The 22,445-nt window shown below is 38.7% G+C and overlaps 1 protein-coding gene across 4 annotated transcripts in view; it reads right to left on the bottom strand.

Moving 5' to 3' along the window:
• Window positions 1–22,445, bottom strand: part of Wdr7 (WD repeat domain 7) — a 304,595-nt gene that overhangs the window by 235,488 nt on the left and 46,662 nt on the right. For all 4 annotated transcript variants that reach the window (XM_006985180.4, XM_042264248.2, XM_076555361.1 and 1 more), the window contains 2 exons: window positions 16,909–17,104; window positions 10,000–10,214 (listed from right to left, as the gene is read on the bottom strand). In XM_006985180.4, the coding sequence (XP_006985242.1) occupies window positions 10,000–10,214; window positions 16,909–17,104 (411 nt within the window). The remainder of the gene's footprint in view (window positions 1–9,999; window positions 10,215–16,908; window positions 17,105–22,445) is intronic.

Here is a 22,445-nt window from a genome sequence, read left to right as displayed (position 1 = left end):
AAGCAAACAGCTCTTCACTGTCCCTATAAAACCTGCTCGTACATTCAATATCACATTGACAGAGCCACTTTCTACTCAATCAATCAGGGGACCTTTGGATAAACCTTTCTTATTACTCATACCCAATCAATCATCAGCTCCCACTGAATACAATTCAATTCAACTATTGAGTTTAAATTCTCCACTGTACTCCTTCTTATCAAATTTATTGACCAGTTTTCATGTAAAATTCCATTTGAGTAACGAACTCTAAAGTTTTTTTTTTTTTTTTTTAATTTTGAAAGCCACTGAGGCAAAAGGTAAAAGTCTCAGTATCTTCCCTTGGTCCAAGATGAACTCACCTTTATTGTCCACCACTACTGGTCTCCAGCCAAAGCTCCAGCAATGCTGACTGAGCAGGGTCTCTCCACACCCATCTATGCGGAGCCCACTGCACCCATTCTCCATTCATCATCAATAGATTCCACTTATCCCTCCTCCGAACAGCCAATCCTGATCACCTCGGGCTAGGACAGACTTTTGAAATACTTCCTTCATTTCTCACCATGCCATTGGCTACAGAGCTTTGCAACCATGTCTTATTCATTTGGCTCCCCAGTGCCTAACTAGTCAATAAATGGTTAAAAAAAACTTGACTGTTTCAATTATTTTGTAGCAGAAGAAATATAAAAGTCATAAAGTTTTAAAATATTACATATGTTCTAATAAAGAACAAAATTTCTTCACAAATACTAAAAGAACTTAATTCTCCAAGTTGCCAAAATATTAATAATTAGTCAAGAACCTTTATATTTTTATCATAATAACCTCAACTACTCAAAGTAGAATTAAAGATAAAGAATCACATATGAGGGCTAGGAGTCTACAGCCACTGAGGTCATAATCTACTGAGTAGTCCTTGCAATCTATGATTAAATTTATTTAGGATGATAAAGAACAACTCTGCTGTATCTCACGAATTTCATAGCAACATAAATTTCCTCTTAACACAGAATGCCTTCAGTTAATGAATTTCCAAGGGAAAACAAGATCTGAATTTAAAACCATCATAGAACAGACCACTTTTCCTTGGCTCAGGATATGATTCATTACACTGACTATGCATTCTAGAGTACATTTAGAAGTCCAATGAACACTTACTATGTGCAAGGTATATAACCAATACGGCATGAGGATCAAAGGGTTGTTTCAGGTAGTCCTTTGGAAATTCATTATTTGATGGTGTTATGAAACCATAGTAAATAATCCAGTCATGTCTAATTTAAGAATTCTTCAAAATAGGAAAGGAACCAAAAATAATGTAACTAGCAAAATATATATATATACACTTATTATTAGTTATTTAGTTATAACTTTTAATTCATCTTTATTGGTTAATTGAATCATTCATTTCATATTTGTAGAAATTTAAAACCCATTTCTTTCAAACTAGAGAAAAAGCTGACAAACTGAGTTGAAAATTTTGAAAGTATTTTATCCTAAGCTATAAAATACTTTTAAGCTATAAATTACTTATAAGCTATAAATACACTCATGTACACATAAAAAGGCACATGCATGCACAAACTACAGCGTTCCTTCACATGTGTGAAAAGTGGACATGTTTTAATGGAGAATTGCAACAGATGGTAGACTGGTGGGGCAGAGGAGGCCAGATGCATAGAGAAAGATAACTTATCTGGTTATTATCTGAGAAAATTGTTAGGACTGATCTTAGAAGGGGATAAGTCATAAAAGTTCTTCTCTGGATTGTTTCAAGGAAAATGGATAATACCTGCTATTAGTTAGGATTATTAGCATCCATAATGGGACAAAACGTGGTGACATTTGGTACTGTGAAAGGTGCTAGCATACTTTCTCTGTAACGATTCACATGGTTTTACAAGCCATGCAATATTTCTGTCACATATTTTCTTTTTTAAACCCCTGTAAAAATATAAAAACTCATCTTAGCTCAAAGGACCCGATGACTGTTAAGTACCATCTGCAGATTCTAGGTAGTACTAAAGACAAAGGAATGAAGGTTCCAAGAGATCACCATGAACGTGAATCAAATGAGTTAACAAATGAGTTCAACTTAATGAAAGACCCAAAGCCACAGATGTAAGAAGCTCCCAGCAAAGTGAAACCAAAGACAACCAAAACATTGCCTATTCCAGTAGTTAAAAGACAAAGGAAAAGTCCTATCTTCAAAGAACAATAATAAAAATGATACATAAATACTCAAACAAAAAAATCAAATCAAATATTATGCATGCCTCAAGTGCCAGCACTTAAGAGGTAAAGAGGAGGATCACTGAAAACTTGACATTGGCCAAGTACACATGGCAAGTTCACTGCCAGGCAGTGCTTCATATTGACAACCATGCACACACACAAAAAGTTAAGGCATTTTTCCCTTTCAATAAATCTCTTGTGTGAGGTTTGCTCTGCAGTGGCACTCTGTGGTATTCCTTGGCTCTCGAATGCCAGTGCTGTGGGATGTCTTTCTGTACACTGTGAATATGTGTTGCTGATTGGTTGATAAATAAAGCCGTTTGGCCTATGGCAGGACAGGATAAAGCCAGGCAGGAAAGTCCAAGGGAAATAGACAAGAAGAGAAAGGAGAGGCAGGGAGATGCCATCCTGCCGTCCAGGGAGCAACATGTAATGGCACACAGGTAAAGCCACGGAAAACGTGGCAAAACATAGATTAATAGAAATGGGTTAATTTAAGATATAAGAGCTAGCTAGCAAGAAGCCAAGTTCATAATTAATATAAGCCTCTGTGTGTTTACTTGGGTTTGAGTGGCTGTGGGACTGGGTGGGACATAGGAAAATGTCCAGCTACATGCCAGGATACCTTTCCCCTTTTAGCTGTAATATTTAACCATTTCTTTCCTATTAGTAGATATCAATGCCTACTTTTATCCACTAAGAATAGGTTGGTTTATTCACTTCTTTCTCTTTCATCACCATCAACTCTTAAATTCTGCTCTCAACACTGCGTCGACCTACAATGTCCTACCAGTCATCCCTTCTTCTAGCACATTTGGTGATCTAACAAGACACAAACCCTGCCCTGCAGCAATTCTGTTTTCTCTGTCAACCACTAAAGGCAAATTTCATCCACACTCTCTACTTCCACATCACCTCATTTTTTTCTCAGTTCACTCTACCCTAATTTCTGAGCTAACTCACTCTACCAAAACAACTCTCAATGGCATGTTCCTAATTACTAAATCTAAAAACATTTTACCCCTAGTTCTTAATGTTATTTCAGTCTCTGATCAATTGCTGATACATACCTTTTTTAAACAAAGGGTTGTTTTCAACTGTATGGGCGAGCTAGACATATATTTGCAACTTTTCTTATCTCTTCCATTGACTCATCTTCATTTTCTTACCACCTAAATAAACACTGTATCTTCAAAGTTCTTCCCTTTCCATACTCTGCCCCTCAAGGATATGACCATCTGAAGACACAACTTAAAACCTGTTTCTTAAAAGATAATAGTCGGCTGGGCGGTGGTGGCACGTGCCTTTAATCCCAGCACTTGGGAGGCAGAGGCAGGTGGGTCTTTGTGAGTTTGAGGCCAGCCTGCTCTACAGAGCAAGATCTAGGAAAGGCAGAAAGCTACACAGAGAAACCCTGTCTTGAAAAACCAAAAAAAGAAAAAAAAAAGGTAATAGTCTATCTTTAGCCTATAATTACATCCCAAGCATTTGCAGTATATTTAAAATGATTAAAATGTACTAAATCGGGTTATTCGTTCATTAGTCAATGAATGTCAAAGGTTAAAGACTAAAATGAAAGGAAGGAGGCATACATATGAACACAGAGTCTCACAGGACACTGCCAAAGTGTGGTTCTTGTTTCAAGAGTGACAAGAGGCTATGGGTGGTTACTTGTTCACCACAACCCACACCTAGCAAGTTAGAGACTTAATTTAAACACAGACACACTTGTCACTAAAAGCCATTTAACTGCTTTTCAAAAATGAAGCAAAAGCCATTCCAGGGACAAACTACACCCACAACTCTGAAGTTAAAAATGTTATCTTCTGAGGCAAGAGTCAGCAAACTAGCCCTTCAGCAAAGAGAGCATTCCACCTGTTTCATGAATAGTTTCACTGTAAGGGAGTCATACTCATTTGTTCACATATTACCCACAACTGCTTTCACACTAAAATAGATAGGTTGTTGTGACAAATCAGGCCCACAAAGCTTAAAAACATGTACTTCCACACTGAACATGATGCAGGAGCTAGGCTGCAGATGTATCCATTTGTGCTAGGCTCTCCACAATCCATTGATTTCTGCATTATGTCCAGTTGTGATTTTTTGTAATGGCTTCCATTCGCTGTAGAGGGAAGCTTCTTTGATAAAGGATGTAAAGTACACTTACCTGTGTTGATGGTAAGCCCCTATTGCTGAAGACCACACACATAAGACACAGAATTCAGATTATTTGAGCTGGATCTAATCTGAAAGCTACTTCCTGTGGTCCAGCTTCTACAGTACCAGAAAATACTATGCAAGCTGCCCAAAGAGGGAAGGAACTAATAGTCCTATTTGTTGTAACACCTACAAACCATAACAGTGACCACCACAGCAAGATATCCATAAAGATGCAATGGTGGCTGGCATTCACATGTTGGTGGTAATTAACATCTGTCCAAGTAGACTTAAAGACCACTCAACAGGAAGGAGGCAGGCCTGGTACCAGAAACCCAGCCAAGTTCTGAGAGCCGTGATCATAAAGAGAGTCTACTGCAGCCACTTTGTTAGACCAGCATAATTCCTAACTACACTCTAAATCTTATCCTATAACCACAGGTAAGTGTGGACCACAGGTGAAGGTTACTTACAACAGCAGAGATGAGCCCAGAGCAACTCCACCATCAAAAAGTTTTATTCCACCATGGATCATGACTTCTCCATAGCTACAGAGGGAGCCCCACTTCAATTAATCTTCCAAACTCAATATACTCTATCACTTCTGGAGACCTTAAGATCACGGGACTATATGCAATTTGGGCAGAATAACATAAAGTTGGGAGAGCATAGGAAGGAGTGGCTGGAACCTCATGTGAGTCTCTCTACTCTTTTCTTCTATGAAGGAGTGGTAACTGGCCTCATCTTGAGGGTCTCCGGCAAGCAGTTAAAGCTGTTCTGATGAATACGCTGCCAGCTACTCTGCTTAGAAGACAGCATTTGACAACACTGCTCTATATTCCCAGGCTGGCGCTTCCTTCTCCGTGTTTTGCTCTCACTCATACATCCAGCTTATACTCCCACCAGAAGAGGCAACATCTATTAAAATCCTCAGGGCCAATTCTATAGACCCTACATTTCTATTATTAGCACTGGGCTTGTGTCTCTGAAACAGTCCTGAAAGTCAGACTCTTCTCATGCTTATCTGTGAAGACATATTTGTTCAACTTACACTGAGAACACAAGCCAGCCCTTCTTTATCTTCACTGCCTAATCCCATTTCTGGCCCTCATGACCTCTCACTGTATCAACACAGTAGCCTACTACTTTACTATGGTGACATTTATTAGTACTCTATTATTAGATATCACTAAACAGGACAAATTTTTTAACATAATCTTTCAAAACAACTCAACTTCACAGAATTGTCTGTTAAAGCCTCAGCTTTGCAATCAAGTACCTTCACAATATGATTTCAATCTACACTTCCAAACAAACTTCTCCCTAAATGTCTTGGGCATGTTGTAAGTAATTTACACATGTAAATTTTACATGTAAAATATACACATGTATAGTTATACTAAACACTGAAAATAAAACTAAGAAACACTTGATGCCTTTCCATAGGAAGTTTAATACAGACGAGAGAAAAAAAATTCAAGTCCCCATGCAAAATGGGCATCCTACCAAAAGCAATATATAGACTCAACCAAACCCTTATCAAAATCCCAACACAATTTTTCAGAGAAATTGAAAACAATCTTCAACTTCATAGGTAAATAAACAAAAATCCAGGCTAGCTAAAATGATCCTTAATAATACAAGAACTGCTGGTGGTATCACCATCCCAGATTTCAAATTGTACCTCAGAGCTATCATAATAAAAACAGTATGGTACTGGCATAAAAACAGACATGGTGATCAATGAAATAAAACTGAGGACTTGAATATAAATCCACAAACCTATGGACACCTGGATCTTGACAAAGCAAAAATTACACACTGAAGAGAATACAACATCTTCAAGAAATCATGTTGGTCAAACTGAATAGATGCATATAGAATAATGAAATAGATCCATATCTATCACTCTGCACAAAACACAACTCCAGATAGATGAAGAATCTCAGCAGAAAACCAGATATACTTGAATTCATTGGCACAGGAAAGGACTTTCTGAAGAGGACAGTGACAGCATAGGCATTTAGATCAACAATTACTAACAAGGATCTCGTAAGCCTAAAAGCTTCTATGTAGTAAAGTACACCACTATTTGAGCTCAGTGGCAGCCTATAGAATTAAAAAAAAATCTTTATCAGTTTATCAACATCTATCACATATTTAAATATATAAAGAACTCAAGAAAACAGAACATCAAGAAAACTATTATTTTAATATTAATTTTTAGATTTTAAAACAGGGTGGAGAATTAAAAAGTTTTCTCAAAATATGAAACAAAAATAGTTGAGAAACACTTTTTAAAAGTTTAACAACTTTAGCCACTGGGGAAATGCAAATAAAAACTACTTTCAAATTTCCTCTCACCCCAGTCAGAATGGCAAAGATCAATAAATAAACCAAATGACAGCAGGTGCTAAGGAGGATTCTATGAAAGAGGAACATTTACTCAAATCTTCTGGGTGTGCAAACCAGTACAGTCACTATGAAATCAGTAAAGAGGTACCTCAAAAAGATGAAAATATATCTACCACAAGATCCAGCTATATTCTTTTTGAGCATATGTTCAAAGGACTCTTACTGTAGAGATACCTGCTGTCTTAGTTTCCTATTGCTATGGTAAAATACCATGACCAAAATGTAAGTTGAAGAAGGAGATTAATTTGACTTAAACTTCCCCATCATAGTCCATCATCAAAAGAAGTCAGACCAAGAACTCAAGGCAGAAACTTGGAGGCAGGAACTGAAGCAGAAGCAAATAGGCTACTTATTGGCTTGCTCTCACTGGCTTACTCAGCCTGTTTTCTTATACAACTCAGGAACAACTTCCTGGACCCTCCCACATCAGTCATTAACCATCAAGAGGCCCTTGCTCACAAGCCAGTCTGGTGGAGCATTTTCTCAACTGAGAGACCCTCTTTACAAATGACTCTAGGTTGTATCAAGTTGACACCAAACTAACCAATAGCCCTCCTCACCCATGTTCATTGCTGCTCTATTCATAATAGCCATGAACTGGAAACAACCTATACATCCATCAACTGATGAATGGATAATAAAAATATGGCACACTTAAACAATGGAATATTATTTAACTGTTAAGGAAAACAGAATTAATAAATTCACAGGTAAAATGGGTGGAGCCAGGAACATCATCCTGAGTGAGGTAACCCAGACCCAGAATAGCAAATATTGCGTGTTCTCTCCCACACGTGGATGTTAGCATTTAAGCTTTAGATATGTGTGCATCATTTAGAATATCTACAGAGGTTAGGGGACTCGTAAGGGATCAAGGGATAAGAGGGGATGTTCCAAGGGAGGGAAATGGATTATAGCGTTGTAAAGGGATAAGGGGAAAACTAGAATTGGGGGATTAAATTCAGAGGGGGATGGGAGGGCAATGTAAAGCAGGGGATATGTGGAGGGACAACTAACACTAAAAGCCTTTTGAAAAACTATCTGGAAACCTACTATGATAGAAGCTTCCTAAAATATATACACATATAAATGGAACTCAAATGGAGTTACCATATAATGGAGGAGGCAATGCATGAACTAGACATATGATATGAAGTAAAATCCCCAGTACCAGTATGAGTTGCATCTTGTTGAGTTGTTGGCCAAAGGGTCCACACAGACTACACTCCCAAACATTACAGGTAATTGCCAGTATTACTGGTTACCTTCTACAGCTTGATGGTAAGTCCCTATTGCTGAAGATATCCCTTACATCACTGAACACGGAGAAATAACGTTGCTGCCCAACTAGAAGCTTTACCACTAGTGACTAGCATTCATAGCACTGGAAGGTAGATACACACTACCCGAGGAGGACAAGAGTCACCAAGCTAGGAACTGTGTGACCGACAACAGTGACCTACTTGCAAGACTTACTGGTGCCATTGAAGCATAATGTTATAGGAGTTTCGGTTGGATTAAAAGCCCATTCCATGAGATGGAACCCACACCTGACACTGTAAATAAGGCCAGAAACTGAGACTAGAGAGGCCATGGGCCCTTGGAGAAAACCTACTACTATTATTCTGCTAAAGGAACACAGCAATAAACTGACTCCTAAGGGCATTCTGCTGTACCCATAGATCAGTTCATTGCTCAGCCCACATCAGAGAAGCTTCCTCAGTATATCATAATCAACATGAGGCCTACAAATGGACAAGTGAAGACAGTAAGAAACCTTGGAGAGCTCAGCCCTACAAGGAATGTCTCTATCAAATCCCTTCCCTCAAGGTTTAGGGTGTGGAAAAAAACTGGAAAAGATTCTAAGAGCCAGAGGTAGTGAGTGACTCCAGGGAAAGAGCATCTCCTAGACACAGCAGGGTTGATGAACATATGAACTCCCAGAGACTGTGACAGCATACACAAATAGTTAAGAGAAATCCTTAATGGTACAGCCAACATACATTTTTCATGAAGTGATTATCCTCCTGCAGCCTCAGCTTCCTAGGCCTTTTCCCCCTTCTATAACTGGTTTCTGTGGAGGCAAGCTTTCCTCTATAGCAGCTGTCTGCTGCTTTCAACACTAACTGCACTATAAAATACACTCGTAAAAGAGGGACACACAAGACTGTCGAATCCCATAATGAACCATGACCACTTACTAAAGCCATTCATAAAAAGGACTACATCCTGCTTACTTTTCTTAATTTCCCAGCTATATAATTCTTCTTCTAATTTTTTTTTATTTCTAGGAGCTACCATTAAGATAAAGAATTTTTATTTCTTAAAATTATCAACAAGAAAAAAAATAAAACATGAACACATGCTTTCGTTAGTACATTTTTTTCACATATGCACAAAATTAAAATAGTGTTAAATTGTATGATGAGACAATGACTTCCTGGGTCAAATCTATGATCCTTTGAAACAAACAACAAGTACAACAAACACATTTAGGCTGTGATTTCTCCTCAAACTTTAGGGCACGGCCCTGAGAGCACAGAGGAAAACCACAGAAGGATTTCACAAGTCCAGCTAATGAAATATAAACTACAACATGGCTGATAAAACATTAATGTCCTGGGGAAAAAACAATGTTCAAAGGGTGAAATCACTGCCAATTACTGGAGGATATGGGTCAATGAGAGAGTCTGCCATATTTCATATACTGCTAGCATTCACCAATTAATAGCTAATTATCAGTTTACAGGTGAGCCGTTCAACACCTTCAGTATTTATACACAAGTTTAACCATTAAAAAAATGGAAATCAGAAATAAAAGAGAACCAGAAAACAAACAAGAGGCTCAGCTTTGCCAAACAAAGGATGGGGGCCACATCAACGGCCCGGGCCTGCTGGTGCTTTTCAACAGGACAACCTCCTGCCGAATGGAGACACAGTTAGTGTCTTGATGGTAAATACCAGTTAGAAAAATCAGATTGAGTTCAGTAAATATAATTTCAAGATCTTCAAATGGTAAAAAAACAATTTACTTTGTTAAAATGCTCAGCACTGCAAACATTCCAAAATTATGCTGGATAAATCCAACAAAACCACGAGATTATTCTCCATCAATGTCTCCTCTCCAGAATTCAGAGACACTCCAAAGCTACATTACTAAATGACCTCTCATGGAACCCACAGACTCAAACTCCACACAAAGCTCACCTTGTCAGAGGCCTCAGAAGCCAGGAGGTTAGTCGCAAGGGTTTGCAGCTTATGGTGGGCCATATTTTTAAGGGCAGCAAGACTGCGTCTCGTCATGGCTTGTTTCAGGTTGACTGCTGGATGACTAAGAGAGTCTACTGCAGCGGGAACAGCCTCATCACAAGCGTTCAGTATCTCCACCGCTGTTATTCCCATCGCACAGCGATCCAGCGCACCTGGAAGGACACATGTCCACATATATTACACAACACCGTGAACTTTTGTTTGTTTAGGTACAGAAAAAGAATGGCACAGCAGGTTTTGTAGGAATGTCTTATCAGTACTGACCCACAAACATTACCTTGTACGTCCTTTATATACTAATTTTTTTTTTTTTTTTTTTTTTTTTTTTTTGGTTTTTCGAGACAGGGTTTCTCTGTGTAGCTTTGCGCCTTTCCTGGGACTCACTTGGTAGTCCAGGCTGGCCTCGAACTCACAGAGATCCACCTGGCTCTGCCTCCCGAGTGCTGGGATTAAAGGCGTGCGCCACCACCGCCCGGCTTATATACTAATTTTCAATGTAGATTCCACAATTATTCTTCTCCCTTAAGACTTCATACCTTCCCGGTAAAATCAAATTCAAAGCCAAGACTTAAGAACCTCCACCAGGCTTTTCCCCTTCTGGGGAAAGGGAGGGTTTTCTTGACCAGTCTGTCACTTTCACACTATATAAACATCAATACCTTTCTAATAGTTTTCTACCAACATTAAACAACAACAACAAAACTACTTCAATAATTCTGAAGCTTTTCTCTAAGAAGCATCCAAAATACAGGAAGGGAAATACTGTGTCTCCTCCATTTAGTCTGCAAAAATGTCTTCTTCAGTGCTGGTTATCAAACCCAGTGCCTCATACATGCTAGGCAGGAAGAAAGTGTCCTACCACTGTGCTACATCCCCAACATTGTGATTCTTCGTTTCATGACTTAAATATTTCTCGGGTTTATGAAATAAGTACTATTTCTACTCACAGCTACTTCAAAGCACCTTCTCTGGCCTCCCGTTCCATTCCTCTCCATCTCCATACTTCTTAAGTTAGAACACAAACTTCCTCCTGTATAACCTAAACTACATCACCACCGTTCTTACTCCCAGATTATTTTATCAAGTTCTCTTTTCTGTTTTACTTTCTCCATAATTCTAACTGCCAGATCACCAACCATATATTAGAAGTTTCTTTACGGTTAAATTATTTTTATGTGTATGACTGTGTTGCCTACATGGATGTGTGTGCACTGCACAAATGTCCAATGCCTGCAGGGAGGTAGAAGAAGGTGTCATGGTAAAGTTGCAGACAGTTGTGAGCTGCCATGTGGATGCTGGGAACTGAACTTGAGTCTTCTGCAATAATAGCAGCAAGAGCTCTCAAGTGCTAAGATGCTCTCCAGCCCCTTACCTAGTCTCTTACTTCCTCTTCAAGGCCAGAACTGTGAACTACACAGGAAGAAGCTACAGAGTTTGAGGCATTTGCTCACTCTAATATGCCTATGTGCAGCATTAACTACTTGTTGGTTAATTAGATATTTAGTTAGCAGCTTAAAATAGAGTTCTTGAAAATCCATGGGTGAAAAAGGCCAGTAGATAAAAACAGAGAAGTCGGATTTATTTTATATTTCAACTGAGATGGGAGATACATGTTTTTCCTCTTCTTGCTGTTCAAGCTGTAATAGTGATATAAAGGCCCCTGGAGAGTCAGGAAGGTACATCCTGAAGGTATCGACATTATTTATTTATTAAATTTATTTATTTATCATATCAATAAAAAATGAAGCTCTGTAAATCAGGTTCAGGCAGGATTTGATGTACGAAGTGTATTTAAACTCTGAAAGCCACCTGAGCCATCATCATAGTGTTTGGGGAGTGGGTGGCTCAAACATCAACGTGCTCACACATATTGAGTGCTTTTCTGTTTGCTTAAAAACCAGCTCTGCTGGTTGATTTTAGGTTAGACACCTTAAATATTTTTCTTATTCATTTATGTGTCATACTTTAGTTGCTTTTTTCCTTTTCAAATGCATAGACATTGCCTGAAGTTTCTCATTGAGGGTGATGTTGGCTTTGGTTTTGTCATCTATAGCCTTAATTATGTTGGACTATGTTTCCTTGAGTCCTACACGCTAGGCCTTTTATGATGAAGACGTGCAGGACTTCATCAAGGGGTTTTCCTGTATCTTTTGAAGTGATCGTGTACTTTTTGTCTTTAAGCCAATGTATGTGATTTATTCCATTTACTGACTTGTGTATGTTGAACCATCCTTGCATCTCTGGGATGAAATCGACTTGGTGACAGTGAAAAGTCTTTTTGATGCTCGCCTGTAACTGGTTGGTTATCGGGAATTTTGAAATCTGTGTTCACTGGAGATGTTGGCCTATAGTTTTTGCTTTGCTTTTTTTTTTTTTTTTTTTCCCCTTGTGTTGTCGCCTGGTTTGGGTATTAGACACACCGGCTTCACAGATGGAGTTAGGAAATGCTCCTTCTGCTTCTGCTTTTTCTTTTTTTTAATTGTTTAAGAAGAATTAGCTATAGATCTTAGAAAGTCTGGCAGGATTCTGTTGTGGATCCATCTGGGCCTGGGCTGTTTTTAATCAGAATTTTCTCTTCATTCATTGTGGTTCTGCTTAGGTTGTTGATCTCTCCATTTCATTTTCATTTTCGAATTTAATGAAGCACAGATATTTTAATTATCCCTTTATCACAGTCTGAGTTTCTTTGGTGTCTGAAGGATCTATTGACCTTGTTAATATTAGATTGGTTCTTAGTATTGCTTTCTTAATTTCAATAATTTGTGCTCTGATCTTTATTATTTCTTGTTATATTCTAGATTTTGGTATAGTTTGTTCTTGTTTTTTGAAATTCTTGACTTATATCATCAAGACATTCATCTGTGCTCCTTCTGACTTTTTAATGCAGGCACTTAGAGCTACAGTTTCCCTTGCAGAACTGTTTTTAATGTGTCCCAGAGGTTTTATTGTATTGTGTTTACATTGTCATTTAGTTCCAGGAATTATCTTATTCCTTTTTTTATTTCATTGACCCATTCATCATTCAGTGATGATTTGTTTCATCTCAATAAGTTTCTGTACTATATACTAATAGTTATTTCTTTACTGTTAATTTTAAGTTTTGTGGCACTATGGTCAAATAATAGGATACACAGAGCTATTTCAATCTTTCTGGATTTATTAAGATTTGTTTTTTATCCATTGTCCACTGGGTAGACATACACTCTTTTGGGGTTTGGGTGGAATATTCTGTAGATATTTGTTAAGTCCATTTGATGTGCAATGTCAGTTAATTCCGATCCCCTCTTTCTGTGTGTCTGTCTGTCTCTGTCTCTGTCTCTGTCTGTCTCTCTCTGTCTCGCTGTCTCTCCCCCTCCCCCTCCCCCTCCCCCTCTCCCTCCTCCCTCTCCCTCTCCCTCTCCCTCTCCCTCTCCCTCTCCCTCTCCCTCTCCCTCTCCCTCTCTCTCTCTTTCTCTCTCTCTCTCTCTGTCCAGATAACCTGTCTACTGGAGAAAGTGTTACTGGAACCACTCACTGTTAGTGGGATGATCTTAATCTACATATTTAATTCCAGGGGTACACTTTTTTATGAAATTGGGTTCACCAGAGGTTTTGCATATATTTTAGAACTGGTTAACTGTCCTCTTGGTTAACTGTCCTCTTGATTATGATGAAGAGTCTTTTTCATCTCTTCTGGTTAGTTTTAACTTGCAGTCTATTTTGTCAAATAACAGGGTAGCATCACTGCTTGCTTTATGGTCTCGTTTTCTGGTGGCACTCTTCTCCATCACTTCACTTTAATGTGCTGCCTATTTTTCAAGCTAAGATGAGTTGCTATTACAACAAAAAAATGGATTTTGCTACTTAACCCATTCAGCTAACATATGTCTTTTGACCCAAGAACTGAGGCCACTAATATTTCAAGTTATTTTTAAAAAGAAAAGTGTGTGGTAATTGCAGTCATTTTAGGGTTTGGGGGTTCTGTTGTTTATTTTTTTAGTCATACATTTTGTTTCAGCAATTATAGCTTCATTTGTTTACTGCATAGTCTTTCTTCACTTCAAAGTATTGTTCCCCATATTCTACTTTGGATTGGTCTGCTGAGTATGAACCTTTTTAGCCTGTTCGAATCCAGGAAAGTTTTTCTAACTCCTTAACCATGGAAGATAGTCTGAGTACAGTGATCTAGGCTGACAGTTGTGGTCTTTCAGAATGGCGTGTATTGCTCCAAGCTCTTCTGGTTTTCCAAGTTCCCCTTTAGAAATCAGTGGTTATTTTGATGGGCTTTCCTCCTCTAGACCTATGATCTTTTTCTTGCTCCTGTCAATACATTCTCATTGTGCTGCATTAGTGCTTTAAATACAATTATGCTGTAGGGTCTCTCTTTTCTGTCCTATTTACTTGGTGTTCTGTGTTCCCTGTATGTATATGGGTGTGTCTTTTCCTTGACTTGAGAAAGTTTTCTTCCAGGATCTTGTTAAAGATCTTATCTATGCCACTGACTTGCATTCTTCTCCTTCATCTATGCTATAATTCAAATATTTGGTTTCTCATAGTGTCACGTAGTTCTTGCATGTTCCTTTGTCTATGATTTTTAATTTTTCATAATCTTTATTGAGTGGTCCAATTCCTCTACTTTATCTTTGAGTCATGACATTCTGTCTTCTACTTGATCCATTCTAGCTTAAAGATTTTCCTCTGAATTTTCTTTGGTATATTAAAGTTTTCAATTCCACCTTCATTTAGCTTCATTTCTCTTCACTATTTCTATCTTTTTAATGAATTCAATTTACAAATCCTGTATTGTCTTGGTCATTTTATTCAGCCATGAATTAATCCTTTCTTAGATCAGTGATGGTTCAGCCATTTCTTGCTATCCCCTTTATGTTCACCGAGCTGTTTAGTGGCATCTTCTTTAGACTCCTTGAATTCTTTGATGAAGTTTATGGTATTTTAAGTTCTGTATCCTGGGTTTCATCTACGTTATTCTCATGAAGAACATTTATACAGGGACTCTTGAGGGTCTTGTGGGAGGATGTGGAAACACTGTCTCAGACTTTTGTATTGCTTATGCTTTTGGAACATGACCTCAGCATGTGGACTTCTTCCTGTAAGTGTGTGTCTGATGAGGGATTCTAGCCTGTCTCATGCCGGGCTGGTGCAGAAGCTGCATATTGAGAGGCAGGATTAGGTGTGTGGAGGTGGTAGAAGTGGACTTCCAGAAAAATCTCAACTTTTCCTTCTTTTTTTACACAATTTTTAAAATTATGTGTGTGGATATTTGTATGTGAGTGGGAGTGCCTGCAGAAGCCAGGGGATAGTCTGATCCAGGGGTGGAGGGGTTTGTGAGCTGCCCATGAGAGTGCTAGTAATCTCACAAGGATCCTCTGCAAGAGCAGTACATGCTCTTTACAGCTGAGCCAGTGCTCCATCCAAAGCAATTCTTCTCTTAAAAATACCCAAAAATAGGGCACCCAGGCAGGGGGGTCGGGACCTGTCCCTGGTCTATGGGCAGGCTTCTGGAACCCGGTGCCTATGGTGTGACACCTTGCACAGCCTTGGTGCAGTGGGAAAGGGCTTGGACCTGCCTAGGCTCAGTGTGCTGGGCTCTGCTGACTCCCCATGGGAGACCTCGATTTGGGGGATGTGGGGATGCGGGATGGCTTGGGAAAGAGGGCTGGGGGGTGGGAGGAGGGGGAATCTTTGGATAGTATGTAGAGTGAGTAGAAAAATAAAATAATAAACATATAAAAAAAGAAAAGAAAAGAAGTGCAGAAAAAAAAAACTAAATTGCTTTCTTAAAAAAAAAATACCCAAAAATAGATTAGAAAGAAATATGTCACAGTGCTAATGTTTACCACAGAGCCATGTGACATCATCATGCCTTTCTTCTCTTTTAATCTTTAGTGCTTTTAAAATATAACAGAAAATATTGCTCTCTCTTTTACAATATGAAGCAGAATAAAGAGCTAAATGCAAAAGAAGTCTTGTCAGATTTCAAGAATGCTTCCTCTTGTCAAGATTGCAGCAGATGTGTGTACTTATTTCCCAAGGGCCTGAAAAGTATTCGCTACTCTGTGGTAGTATATGCAAAAATATGGCTCTAATCTGCTTCCAAAGGACTATGTACAACAAACTAAGGGGAAAATATTTAGTAGAATAAAGACACTTAGTAGAATCATTTTAAATAATTTGTAAACTATCACTTAAAAAAATTTAATCACTGATACATTACTTAAGATTGCAAAAGTAGAATCAAACATGCTTTAAAAAAAAAACTGAAGCTAAAACGTTAAGTTACCTGCCTAAATATTCCTAGTAAAACTGTATTGATCTGTGTGTGCACATCTATCAGCATCTGTGCTTTTCAGCTAAGCAATATTTAGTCTATAATATAGCCCATACATAAAAGTGAAAGTCGAATTCTACCTGTTGTCCCTAAAGCCTACAATCTCCATTTCAATTTGGCTCCTAAAAGTACCTGGCCAGCATCACTTTTCTGCTATTTAAATAAAAATTGGTTTTATCTTTTTCTACTGTTTCTGAACATGAGACAAAACTGGCTCTTTCAGCTTACTTGGCGATTAATCCCACAAATAATATAGACATCACTGCATAGTTGTCGTCATCTGCACATGACCCTCAATTGCATGCCTTTAAGAACTGTGGAACCACTCTACGTGATCTAACAATGTACAACAAATAGATGAATGCTACATATGTCTTTATAGATAAAAACAAGATGAGAGAGGATAGTTATGAGAAATAGAAATACATTTCTGAGCTTTATTTGCATATGAAGAGCTATTTTCAGGAAATCAAATGCATCCTTTGAACTTTCTATTTCTTCTCCACCTTTATTCTTACCAGTGTCCATCTGCCAGACATACACAGAGCCATCTGTGCATCCCACCACCAGGTAGTCGTCAGAAGGCCTCCACTTGATCACCTGAATAGGAAACAGGTGGCGAGACGCCAACATGATGCATTTTTTCTCCCGCAAACTTAGAAGTCCTACTGAGTGGTCACTGGCTACAGAACAGATGCAATGTTGAACTCTTGCCTAAAAAAAGAAGAATAAACTTGCATTATATTTACATTAAAATTAGAATAAGATAGATCTTGTCTCCCAATAACTTAAATGCAAATTACTTATATGTATATTCCACTGAAAAACAACCATAATATTCAGCCATTTTGAACAATTTCTTCCTTGAGATTATAAATAAAAGTTTCTGGTTCAAAAAAGATATGCTTTTGAAATGTCGAATAATGCAAACATTAAAGACTGGGAAGATGTCATTGAAATATGAAAAAGACCTCACAAAAATGATTGCCATATCTGAGAAGGCAAAACTGGGCAGCAGGGAGGTAGGGGTCAGGTGGTCTGTTAGGTATTCTCTTTCCACAACATGAACTAACTTTTCTTTGTTTCCTGAGAGAGACACTTTCTGTGGTCTTTCTTTCTGTTCAGGACTCACTTAGACCCATGCTCCTCCCTGCCCTTTTGTTCAGACGTAATCTCCTCACAGTCCTGCAAACACAATCATCCTTGAGCACCACAGCTATCACACACTATATGCAGGTGGCGTTCCTGTTCCCTTCGTGGTGTCTATTTATAATGCCAGAAGGTGCAGCACTTCAAACAACCATAGGACACCCGATTAAACAGTCTTCAGAGTAGTCCCTGCTCACCGCTAGTTTCTGCCCTCCAAATTGCTACTTTCTTCCCTTCAATTTCCTCTTACAACATTGTCATTTATAAATAAGCAAAGAAAGTAAAGATTGTCACTAGCAAGAGAGAGCTGAATCTACAGTATAGCAAATTAAAAACTAAATATTTTTACTTCTATAGGACAATTTGTAAGCAAATTAAAATTTAACCACATGAAAGCAATCATCTGAATTTATTATGATGACCTCTTAAGAAATAAGGCCCATAATGCTGCACATAATCTGCTTTTATAGGACCGAGAGAGAAACCTGCAAATGTACAATGCTCTGCTTCTCCTACACAAAAACACTGCTATGAGCTAAAAGCAACATTTCACTAATTCTCAAAGTAAGAAATGCCAACCGGTGTTAGATGAAAGGGGTGGGGACTGAGGGGCAGCAAATATTCCGGAAGCTGTACAGCTTTTGTTTTACTGACACTGTGTTGGTGTTTGCTTTATTTTGTTTTGTGTTTGAGCCAAGTGTCTTGGTGTAGCCCAGGCTGGCCTCGGACTCATGATATGCCTGCCTCAACCAAGAACTAGAATTATAGTACTAATCTTAATTAATTAATTTAATTAATCTAATTTTAACTGCAGATCTCCCAAAATCTTTAAAATTCACGTAACTGTGCTACAAGGATGTACAACATCATTCATCTCTAAACTTGTTTGGCCATAATCTTCTTATTCAAGCACACTTGGGGGGCTGCTGTGCTTGGGTCCTTTCCTGTTGTGAATGCTCAAAGCTCCACACTAAGTTTTCTCTCTATCACAGTGCAACACCATGAGCACTGGATGTGAATGTGGGTCTCGGTGGTCCCGCCTGCTTTGTCTATTCTGTCTCACTATGAGTTAGCTACATTTGGACTCTGGCGAATGTTTATAATTCTAAGTAACTTTAAAGTTAAGACAACTAAGTTTAGGCTGGGCAGTGGTGGCACACGTCTTTAATCCCAGCACTCAGGAGGCAGAGGCAGGCAGATCTCTGTGAGTTCGAGGTCAGCCTGGTCTACAGAGCAAGTTCCAGGACAGGCACCAAAACTACACAGAGAAACACTGTCTCAAAAAAGAAGAAGGAGGAGGAGGAGGAGGAGGAGGAGGAGGAGGAGGAGGAGGAGGAGGAGGAGGAGGAGGGAAAGAAAGAAAACTAAATTTAGAGAGACACTACAAACTTTACTTAAAGTATTACACAGAATTGTCTTGGGCACTTATTAAGCTTGTTTATAAATATTCAATGACTTTTTTCTTTAAAAAATATACTATCAATTGACACATACAAATTAGTTTTCCAATTACCAAATACATGAAAATAAACTGGCAAACTAAAAAATAATTCAAATTTAGCCACAATAGAATAAAACTGGGCAAATACACACATCATGAGGCCTTTACTTGCAATTATTATATAAAACATATGCTATCAATCAGTTGCACAAGACATATATTGCTAACTCCAGATAAAACACAGTTTAATAAAATGGATGCCTTGCATGTCTGAGTTATCATTAGTACTAACTTTGGATTTGCCAAATAATTCACTCATTTTATAAAAAGAGGTGAGTGCTCTATCAGTAGATAATTAGTATTTTCTATTTCGCATCTGGTATTTCACCATTTTAAAGATGGTTTTATTTATTTCTCTAATAAGAAACGGTGCTCTTTATCTCTGATCACGACTACCTGAAAAGAAGCATTCCTAGAAAGCATGACTTTCACTCAGCTCGCATGCTTCCGCCAAGGCTGCTCAGCCACAGCACTCAACCCTTCTCCACTACTTTTGGTTTTACTGTTTCAACTCATGAGCTCTCTAAAATCTCCAATGAAAACATCTAGTCCGGGAATTGACTGCTGCACATAAGGACCTAAATGTGGATCCCCAACACCCACAGTGAGAGTCAAACATGGTGGGCCACAGTTGCAAGACCAGTTCTAGGAAAGACGAGACAGGCCAATCCTGGGACCTGAGAGTATCCAGTCCAGCCAATTAGTGAGCTCCAGATCCCAGGGAGAAAACATCTCTTAAAAACTAAGATGAAGACCAACTGAGGAAGACAACCAACATCAACCTCTGGCAACCACCTACCCACACACACACACCACCACCACCACCCATGCGCGCGTGTACACGCATACACACACACATACACACACACACACACACACACACACACACACACACACACACACACACGAACCACACACCCGCACAGAGCAAATCATCGTGGCATACTGTCATCCTGGCACTAGGGATTAGCTCTTTCGTTAGACAGTGTTTCACTGGGTGTGTGGCGGGATGGGGGTTGAAGGAGTCAGAAGCCAGTTTGGGCTACACAGTGAAACCCTGTCTTCAAAAAACAGAGCTAGTCTTTAATTAGTGCCTCATCTATAACTGGTGAATTTGCAACTTGTCAAGTGTAAATGAATTTCATTTAAAATATTGAGAAATATTAGTTAGTATTATTTCCTCTGCTGGATATGCCCAGGATTAGGATCTACTGCAGATGTCAACATCAAAGCTACACAGCTACAGACAACCACTAAACTCGGATGCTGTTTGGGTAAGTTTAGGAAGTGTGGCCTTGCTGGAGGAAGCATGTCACTGGCAATAGGCTTTGTGATAGCTTGAATGAGAATGTCCCCCATAGGCTCATATATTTAAAATCTTGATCCCCAGTTGGTGGAACTTCTTGGGAAGAGTTAGTGGTGGCCTTGTTGGGGGTGGTGTGTCACTGGGGGTAGGCTTTGAAGTTGCAAAGCCTCACACCTTTCCCAGTATGTTCTCCCTGCTTTGTGCTGTGGTTCAAGATGTGAATGCTCAGCTACTACTGCAGCCACCATGCCCGATGTTGTATCTGACACTTCCCTGGAATGATGGACACTTCTCTCTCTAGAAGCACAAACCCAAATAAATCCTTCCTTCCACACAGCACTGTGGACATGAGATTTTAACACAATAATATGAAAGTAACTAACACACTGATAAGGGGGCCAAAAGGAGTAGAGCCACTCAATGAGAAAAATTCCTAGGAACAGGAAACCCTCCTGAGCAGTTTAACTGTCAGACCTTCCCCTTCCCCAAGACATGCAGCTGGCTCATTCCAAAAATGAAAAGAATGTAATCCATCTTCATAAGAATACTGAAAAGTGTTTGATCATATTGCTCTTTTACAGAGGAAAGGGGAAATACAAAACAAATATTAGCTAAGAGCACAGCACAAACTTTACAAGTAGACAATGGGACATTACTGTTTTTAAAAGATGCTATAATGTGAAGCTGGAGGAATAAATCATCAGTTAAGAGTGTTTGTTCTGGGATCATAAGGACAGGAATTCAAATCCCAGCACCTAAGCAACAAGCCAAGCAGCACCAACATGCCTCCCACAGCCCAGAAGGGGCAGGCGCAGGAGGATCTCTGCAGCTTTCAGGGTTGAACCCAGGCAAGATGCTAGCCCCAAGTTCAGGGAGAGACCCTGCCTCAAAGAAACATGCTGAGAGTGATAGGAGGACACTAGACATCCTCTTCTGACCTACAATACAAGCTCACATCCAAGTGTAGATACCTGCATGCATGCACGTGTACATGCACACACACACACACACACACACACACACACACACACACACACACACACATTTGTTTTGAAGAAAGCTATAATGCCAAAATCTCTTCATGTTCACACAATACATCTTCTTAACACTTAAATTTCCCTAAATACAACAAGCTCACTATGTGGCCAAAGATGACCTTGAACTTCAGCATGTTTCTCACACTGGCCTTAAACTCTTTATACAGGTAAAGATGATGTTGAACTTATCATCCTGTCTCCAACAACCAAGTGTTAGAACTATAGTGATATATCACCACCAGGTCTGGCTTTCTGTGGCGTCAGAGAATAAACTCAGGACATCACTCATATTAGCAAAGCAGGCACTCTAACAATAGAGTTACATACCCAGTCCCCATGATTTCTCTTCTCTTACAATGCAATAATGATGAAGTTGGCAAGTATCCCACAAAATGCTGTTTGGTCATTTATAAAAATTACATACAACCTCTGTAAATAATAAAAAGTATTTGAAGAATTAACTTTAACTTTATTACAATAAACAGCCTTGAAATGAACAAAATAATCAAGAATGAAAACACACATGCGCAAAAAAAAAAATCAGTATCACTAAGTCCAAGAAAGCACAGTTATTAGAGGTACTTAATTCATAAGAAAACGTGGTCCTGTTTTTCAAATATATTAAAACAAACCTAATTTTCCTTCTTTCAAGAAAATGCTAGTCCAATTCATATTTAAAAAAATGAGCATAGACTAGAAATTACTCGATATAGCAAAACCTCATTCATTTTGATTCCACTAATTAATTCTGAGTTGATTGCTACCTTTGAAGCCTGTATGAACACTTTAACAGTAATAACAGAGCAAATGCCTAGGCTATTTAATGTAGAAGGAAAAAGACTATTCAAGCACTACTTGGGTATTAATTTTGATTCAATGAGCAGAATTATGATAAATAATTCTCAGCTATCTATTAAATGAAAGCACTTAAAAGATTTGCTAGAACACAATTATCATGTGCTTATCTGTCCTCAGAATTATTAAAGAAGCACTTCCTAAAAATATTTAACAACTCACATTTCTTGACTTAGATCCAACTTCCATTATGAGCAAGTTCTAGAG

This window comes from Peromyscus maniculatus, chromosome 19 (assembly GCF_049852395.1).
Source record: "Peromyscus maniculatus bairdii isolate BWxNUB_F1_BW_parent chromosome 19, HU_Pman_BW_mat_3.1, whole genome shotgun sequence".
NCBI classification, from domain to species: Eukaryota; Metazoa; Chordata; class Mammalia; order Rodentia; family Cricetidae; genus Peromyscus; species Peromyscus maniculatus.
The sequence above is the reverse complement of the archived record's forward strand: the minus strand, read 5'-3'. Positions and strand labels throughout refer to the sequence as shown.